The 8,228-nt window shown below is 48.7% G+C and overlaps 1 protein-coding gene across 1 annotated transcript; it reads left to right on the plus strand.

The window, feature by feature from the left end:
* Nucleotides 1-364: 364 nt before the first annotated feature.
* On the plus strand, nucleotides 365-4,169 carry MAP1LC3C (microtubule associated protein 1 light chain 3 gamma). The gene is made up of 4 exons (XM_017532112.2): nucleotides 365-505; nucleotides 607-662; nucleotides 818-924; nucleotides 2,985-4,169. The coding sequence occupies exons 1-4, from the start codon at nucleotides 448-450 to the stop codon at nucleotides 3,205-3,207; spliced, it is 444 nt and encodes a 147-aa protein (XP_017387601.1). The 5' UTR covers nucleotides 365-447; the 3' UTR covers nucleotides 3,208-4,169.
* The last annotated feature ends 4,059 nt before the right edge of the window (nucleotides 4,170-8,228 follow it).

An 8,228-nucleotide genomic window follows, 5' to 3' on the forward strand; every position in this document is an offset into this window, starting at 1 on the left:
AAAAGGGCACAGACCATGGTGAGAATTACACAGCACACTTCAGGCTGAGATGGATCCATCTTGGACTCCTCTCAAGATGGTTCTCTACTGAAGTACAGAAACGTCGCCAGCATAAGGCAGTTTTACGTCTCTACAGTCTGCTGCCTGGCCAATGATTTTATTACAAACCCTAATTTCTTTTGCAAAGAAACATCTTGAACTGGTCACGAATAAAGTGGCTTTTCTCTGACCAGCAAGTAGGTGGCGATTCCATTTCCACCAGAACTGACCTCGTGCTGCTCGGGGAGGGGGAGGGGGGTGAGCAGAGGCCTGATGTCACTCAGCTCTACATAAGGGCCTCCTGCAGGCTCCTGCAGGCAGTTTGGAAGCAGCTGGAGGAATGAATTAGGTTCCTGGTGGCAGTACTTTTTTTCTTCTTTTCTAAAACAGACACAGCTGTTGAGTGAAATGCCGCCTCCACAGAAAATCCCAAGCGTCAGACCTTTCAAGCAGAGGAAAAGCCTGGGTAAATTTCTTGGGGTACCTTTCTGGGTTACTTGAAAGAGAGGAGAGGATCTGGATTTCTCTTGATGTTTGCTTATTCTCTTGTGCTTGAAATATTCACAGCAATCAGACAAGAGGAAGTTGCTGGAATCCGGGCAAAGTTCCCAAACAAGATCCCGGTAAGACATCATTGTACTTCCCTTGTGGGGGGCAGGTTCTGATTCTGTTCTTTGAAAAAAACCAAGACCAGCCAACAACTTCCCTCTCTCTGTTCCAAGATCCTAAGACTCAGAGAACTTTGAGTCACATTATTAAGGACTGACGCTCTTGACAGGTGATAGTGGAGCGCTACCCCAGAGAGAAGTTCCTGCCCCTGCTGGACAAAACCAAGTTCCTGGTCCCGCAGGAGCTGACCATGACCCAGTTCCTCAGCATCATCCGGTAGGTGGCGCAGATCGTGCCCGGGAGGAAGGTGTCGGGGGTGTGCCGGGCTCTTCTGTTTCCTTCGTTAGGTGGCTTTATTTTGGGGATGGGGGAATGTCAGGGGAAGAAAGGAAAGAGATTTTTTTTGAAGTCATCTTTTAGATTCACTAGTGCCCTGAAAAGATGCTCTTAGAATTATTCTATTTTAAAGCCGGGTGCACTGACTCATGCCTGTAATCCCAGCACTTTGGGAGGCTGAGGTTACGAATTCGAAACCAGCCTGGCCAACATGATGAAACCCCGACTCTACTAGAAATACGAAAATTAGCTGGGCATGGTGGTACACACCTGTAATGCCAGCTGCTCGGGAGGCTGAGGCAGAAGAATCACTTGAACCTGGGAGGCGGAGGTTGCAGTGAGCTGAGATAGCACCATTGCATTAATTAATTAATTAATTAATTTTTTTACTTTTATTTTTTTAAAGACAGGGTTTCACCATGTTGGTCAGGTTGAACTCCTGACCTCAGGTGATCCACCTGCCTTGGCCTCCAAAGTGCTTGGATTACAGGTGTGAGCCACCATACCCGGCCTAATTTATTTATTTTTTAAAGACGGGATTTCACCATGTTGGTCAGGCTGGTCTTGAACTCCCGACCTCAGGTGATCCACCTGCCTTGGCCTCCAAAGTGCTTGGATTACAGGCATGAGCCAACAAGCCTGGCCCACAATAGCTATTTTTTTACACAAAGATAGCTGTATAATTGTCAGGGATGAAACCTTTGGGGTTATTTTGGGAGGAGTTATCTGGGTATAAAATGAATTGGATTCTGGTCACTCCCATCTCCCACTGCTGCATGGACATGGCCCACCTGAAGGCTTAAAGCTCTGAGATAGGAATGGGTGGGCTGTGCCCACTTCACTAATTAGAGCACCTGGAAGAAGTGTGCTTAAAGTGAGACCAAGCCTTCACCTAGGCACGTACATTTTCACACTGCCATCTGCTCCGGGATGACTGGGGACTCAGATTGCCCCTGGCATTTAAAGCGTGTTCAACCAAATGTGGCTGCCTTCCTATCTCCTTGATGTGAGAGCAGAAATAACACGGGAAGGAAAGGGCACACTTCAAGGCAGGAGATCCCTTCCAAGTGTCATCCTAGGCTGTTCAACAGTGACATGCCAGGCCAGGCACAGTGGCTCGAGCCTGTAATCCCAGCACTTTGGGAGGCCAAGGCAGGTGAATCCCTTGACATCAGGAGTTTGAGACCAGTCTGGCCAGCATGATGAAACCACGTATCTTCTAAAAATGCAAAAATTAGCTCAATGTGGTGGCACATGCCTGTAAACCCAGCTACTCGGGAGGCTGAGGCAGGAGAATCACTTGAACCTGGGTGGTGGAGGTTACAGTGAGCTGAGATCACACCATGGCACTCCAGCATGGGCAACAGAGTGACACTCCATCAAAAAAAAAAAAAAGTGAGATGCCAGAGAGACCATGTATCACTTTTGTACCTCTGGGGAAACAGCTTTAATTTCATAGCAAACAGAAGTTATTTACTTAGCCTTTTTTTTTTTTTTTTTTGAGATGGAGTCTGGCTCTGTCACCCAGGCTGGAGTGCGATCTCGGCTCACTGCAACTTCTGCCTCCCAGGTTCAAACACTTCTCTGCCTCAGCCTCCCAAGTAGCTGGGATTACAGGTGCCCACCACCATGCCTGGCTAATTTTTGTATTTTTAGTAGAGACGGGGTTTCACCATCTTGGTGAAGCTGGACTTGAACTCCTGACCTTGCAATCCCCCACCTCGGCCTCCCAAAGTGCTGGGATTACAGGCCTGAGCCACGGCGCCCGGCCTGCTTAGTATGCTTGTGTTGTCATCTTTCCCTGCCATGTTTCCTCGTGGTGTTTTGTCATATTTCATCCATGGAATGACCTCACCCTTTTGGCCCCACTGGGACGCCTTGTAGTTTCTAAATCTCAGGGAAGAAGGAGGGAGCAATTCCCTCTTATTGAGCGTCATGATGCTGCAAATCCCTGGGCTGCCTCGCAGGTCACCCGCTCACCACCCTCCTGCCCATCCCAGGAGCCGCATGGTCCTGAGAGACACGGAAGCCTTTTACTTGCTGGTGAACAACAAGAGCCTGGTCAGCATGAGTGCAACCATGGCAGAGATCTACAGGGACTACAAGGATGAGGACGGCTTCGTGTACATGACCTACGCCTCCCAGGAGACGTTTGGCTGCCTGGAGTCAGCAGCCCCCGGGGGTGGGAGCAGCCTTGAGGACAAACCCTGCAATCCTCTCTAGCCCATGTGGGGAAGAACAGGTTGTCTGACAGACGCATCAGACGCTGGCAGAAGGGACTGGTTTTCTCCTGTATGTGTGTGGAGGAGTCTGAGAAGCAGGGATGCTGGAAGTGATCAGGTCCAGCCAGTGGCAGCAGAGTGGTGGCTCTCCCTAGTTTAGCTTCTGTGCTCCATGCTCTTGTGTTCTTCTAAGAAAAATGTGGGCTGCTCTTGAAAGTTTTGTAATTATAACTCTTTTTTTTTGAGACAGGTTCTTGCTCTGTTGCCCAGGCTGGAGTGCAGTGGCACAATCTTGGCTCACCACAGCCTCCGCCTCCTGGGTTCAAGGGATTCTCCTGCCTCAGCCTCCTGAGTAGCTGGGATAACAAGCACGTGCCACCATACCAGGCCAATTTTTGTGTTTTTAGTAGAGACGAGGTTTCACCATGTTGGCCAGGCTGTTCTCAAACTCCTGCCCTCAGGTGATCCACCCACCTCAGCCTCCCAAAGTGCTGGGATAACAGGTGTGAACCACCGCATCCAGCCATATAACTCTATTCTAAATAAGAAATGGTTGGCTTGTGCGATGGCTTTGTGTGATGAGCTGGAGATAATATTTTTCAAGTGTCTTCTGTGGCATCTGTGGGAGGGCCATTGGGGAGTGGATTTCACTCCCTGCATGTAGGCAGGGGTGCCCTGTGGGGCTCAGGCCTAGAGAACCTCCGGCCTGTAGACTGTCTCTGTGGAACCCAGTGAAGCCAGTGTGGCCTATGGTAAGCTCACCTGGAGGTGCCCTTACCTGTGTCATTAGAGAGATTATTCTATTTCCCCAGCGTTCACTCTATTTGGTTGTTTTCTCTTTTTGTCCTTCTATACGATACATATTTATGCCAAAGCTGTAGCTTCTCAACATAGTCACTTAAACCATGCACATGTTTACTATGTGCCAAGCTTTATTCCACAATAAATATTCTTTATTTTAAAGGAGATTTATTCTTTGGCTTCTTATCACAACTCTCTATGGCTAACTACTGCTACAGTTACCCACATGATGGGTAGATGTGATCGCTTGGTGGGTGACAGTCCACTGACTGCCACCAAGGAGGATTTAGCAAGGGGATGTATCAATTCTAACAAGTGAGGAGGGCACTGGGGATAGTTCCCAATGCAGTGCCTCCCCAAACAAAGGTGAACACAGGGCACTCATCAGGCTGGTTAGCTGAGTCGCCGGATGCAGAGGCGGAGTCAAGGCATGCAGGTTCAGTCACCGACCATGCTTCTCCACAGGCTGCATGTACAGAGAATGGCAAATAATCCTGAGGAATGGTTAAAGAAAAAAGGGGAAAAAAAAAAAAAAAAAAAAAAAAAAAAAAAAAAAAAAAAAAAAAAAAAAAAAAAAAAAAAAAAAAAAAAAAAAGAAACCTACAAAAACAAGAAAATGGCAAATAAGCTTCTCCCTAGGAGGGAAATTTTTTCCTCCATTAATGAGCCTTTTTATTATTGTCGTGGGTTTTTTAAAAAATTTTTTGGCTTTGTTTTGTTTTGTTTTCTGAGATGAAGTTTCACTCCTGGTGCCCAGGCTGGAGAGCAGTGGCGGGATCTCGGCTCGCTGCAACCTCTGCCTCCCAGGTTCAAGTGATTCTCCTGCCTCAGCCTCCTGAGTAGCTGGGATTACAGGTATTTGCCACCACACCAAGCTAATTTTGTTTTTTTAATAGAGATGAGATTTCTCCCTGTTAGTCAGGCTGGTCTTGAACACCCAACCTCAGATGATGGTGCTGGGGTTACAGGCATGAGCCACCACACCTGGCTTTTTAAATTTTTTAATCGTAGGTTCCTTACTGGTTTTGCTTCCATGAGTGGCTGCGACTAGGGGAAAAGAGAGAGGAACCAGCCAGCAAGGAGGCGTCACCTCCACGACATTCCATTTATACACAGAACTAGACAAGCATAGAGTCACTATTGTGGTTAGAAGTTGGCAGCATGGGGCGGGGTGCGGTGGCTCACACCTGTAATCCTAGCACTTTGGGAGGCCGACACAGGCAGATTACCTGAGCTCAAAAGTTCCAGATCAGCCAGGGATACATGGTGTAACCCCAACTCTACTAAAATACAGAAAGTTAGCCGGCTGTGGCAGTGCATGCCTATAGTTCCAGCTACTGGGGAGGCTGAGGCAGGAGAATTGCTTGAACCTGGGAAGCAGAGGTTGCAGTGAGCTGAGATCGCACACTGCACTCCAGCCTGAGCAACAGAACGAGACTCTGTCTCCAAAAAAAAAAAAAAAAAAATAAAAGCATGGGAAGGGGGAGGAACAGGTAGGGGGTAGGGGGTTTGTAAAAAAAAAAAAAAAAATACAGGCCTCCTCACAACTGGGTTACCTGGAGGGAACTTGGTGTGCTTCAACCCAAGAGGAATCAGAAGATCTAAAGCAGTTTAGGAAGGCTGGAAGTGCCAGGAGTGGAGGAAGGAGGAAAATCCAGGGAATAGGGGGGTCTGTTTGGCAACTGGGGCGAAGGGATTGCCCTCCCCCTACTGGGATCCCCGCAGCCGCTCCAGCCTGGCAGGAAGGGGGCAGCCTGCAACCCCTGAGGGCAGGTGTGTGGCTGCCAGATGCTCCAGGCAGGGGGCCAGAAGAGGCTCACCAAGGCTTGCCTCCGGGGAGATGATGGCACTGCCCCCCCAGCTTCTCTGCCAGGATGCACTGGCTTGTAGCAGTCTGCTGGTAATTCATGCTTGACCTCCTCGTAGCAGTCTGCTGGTAATTTATGCTTGATCCCTGTCAGCTTCTTCTTGATGGCATTTTTGGAGCTGGTATAGATCATTTCGCTCTTAAGAGGTGCAGACTCAAAGGCCCGGAATATAAACACCGGGTCCTCCTTCTTGCTCTCCTTGGTCTCGTAGATTGTGTCATAGAGGGCACAGCGGCAGTCCTAATCTGGCAGCATCTTGATAAAGGTGGTGGAGGGGTCATGCACTGTCTGGCCCATGTCACCCACCAGGATCTCACTGCCGTCCTCGGGGATGATGGTTTTCTCGCCCTCACTCACGCAGAAGAGCACTGCCTTCTTGTGCTTCGTCACCTTCTGTGGCGTCAAAGACAACGCAGCTTCGTGTCATTGAACACCTTGATGACACCATCGGAGATGACTGAAACTTTTTTCCTTTTTTGGTTTTCTTGAGATAGAGTCTTGCTCTGTCTCCCAGGCTGGAGTGTAGTGGTGCAATCTTGGCTCACTTAGGCTCAAGAGATTCTCCTGCCTCAGCCTCCAGAGTAGCTGGTACTATAGGTGTGCACCACCACGCCAGGTCAATTTTTTTAATTTTTTGTTGATCCAAGGTCTTGCTATGTTGTCCAGGCTGTTCTCAAACTCCTAGGCCCAAGTGGTCAGCCCGTCTTAGCCTTCTAAAGTGCTAGGATTACTGGCATGAGTCACCGCAATGGCCAGAAAGGGGATTTAAAGTGTGGTAATGAGAAGAGGTCTTCAAAGCTCAGCTCCAGCTCAGGCATCTCTGGATCCAATTGGTTTTTGTTTTTTCCTGGGGCTGAGCTTCTTCCTGGAACTTTTAGAAAGAAGAACTCAAGGTGCAACAGGTTACAAGTGGGTATGTTTTTTTCTTGTTGCTTTTTTTTTTGAGACAGTTTCGCTGTCGTTGCCTAGGCTGGGGTGCAATAGCACAATCTCGGCTCACCGTAACCTCTGTCTCCCAGGTTCAAGTGATTCTTCTACCTCAGCCTCCCGAGCAGCTGGGATTACAGGCATGTGCCACTGTGCCTGGCTAATTTTTAATTGTTTTATTTTTTAGTAGAGACGGGGTTTCTCCATGTTGGTCAGGCTGGTCTCAAACTCTGAACTCCCGACTCCAGGTGATCCGCCCACCTTGGCCTCCCAAAGTGCTGGGATTACAGGCATGAGCCACCGCGCCAGCCACAGCAGGTATGTTTTCACAGTGCATACCCAACAAGCTAGGGACCCTGGGTTATATTACTGTCATTTTACGGATAAGGAAATGGAGGCCCAGGAAGGCCAAGAATATTTTGCATTTTCACACACTATAGTCTCATCAGGACTTGAGGCTGGGGAGCCACATTTAGAAGCCATCCTTCCAGCTCTCTGCTGGGCTCCCTACATAGGACAAGGTTAACTCTACTTGACAAGTACTGGATGCTTGAGCTACAGTACTGAGTGACACCGGTCCCCCACAGAGAGGACAGGAGGTACAGTGGAGCTCCGTGAATGCATTAACAATAGGCTGTTTCAGGGCTGGGCATGGTGGCTCACACCTGTAATCCCAGCACTTTGGGGGGTGAGTCCGAGGTGGGCAGATCGCGAGATCAGGAGTTCGAGACCAGCCTGACCAACATGGCAAAACCCATCTCTACTAAAAATACAAAAATTAGCTGGACGTGGTGGTGTGTGCCTATAATCCCAGCTACTCAAGAGGTTGAGGCAGGAGAGTCCCTTGATCCCAGGAGGTGGAGGTTGCAGTGAGCCAAGATTGCACCACTGCACTCCAGCCTGGGCAACAGAGCAAGACTCTGTCTCAAAAAAAAAAAAACTTAAAAAAATTTTTTTTTAAAAGACAACATATTGAGCACATTCCTTGGCGCAATACTGTATTTAGACAGCATAGGGTCCTGGGAATACCTGGAGCTTTGTCATCAGACACACCTGAGTGCAGATGGAGGGTCTGCTCTGCCTTGTCCTGTCCTGGGGATCATTTAATCCCTGCACCAGGTTCTTCATCTGAAAACCTTCTAGAGTAGGCTTCAGAATAGAAAGACCTTCTGAACAGCCCCTTATGAAGGGACTGGTACGCTTTTAGCTTCCAAGTTTTCATATCATCTATATGTTCCTCACAGGCAATGAGATCTCAGTTCTCAACAGCAGCAAGCTTCCAACCAGCAGGACTGTGCTACCTGAAATTGCTTCCTCTGCCAGGAAGGCATCAGCTAGTTCAGAAGTGGCCTCCTTTGACACCCATGTCAGTGCAGACAAAAACCAGCAGGCGGCACAGCATGGCTTCTTTGGGTTTGGGAATGGC

This window comes from Cebus imitator, unplaced genomic scaffold (assembly GCF_001604975.1).
Source record: "Cebus imitator isolate Cc_AM_T3 unplaced genomic scaffold, Cebus_imitator-1.0 Scaffold75, whole genome shotgun sequence".
NCBI classification, from domain to species: Eukaryota; Metazoa; Chordata; class Mammalia; order Primates; family Cebidae; genus Cebus; species Cebus imitator.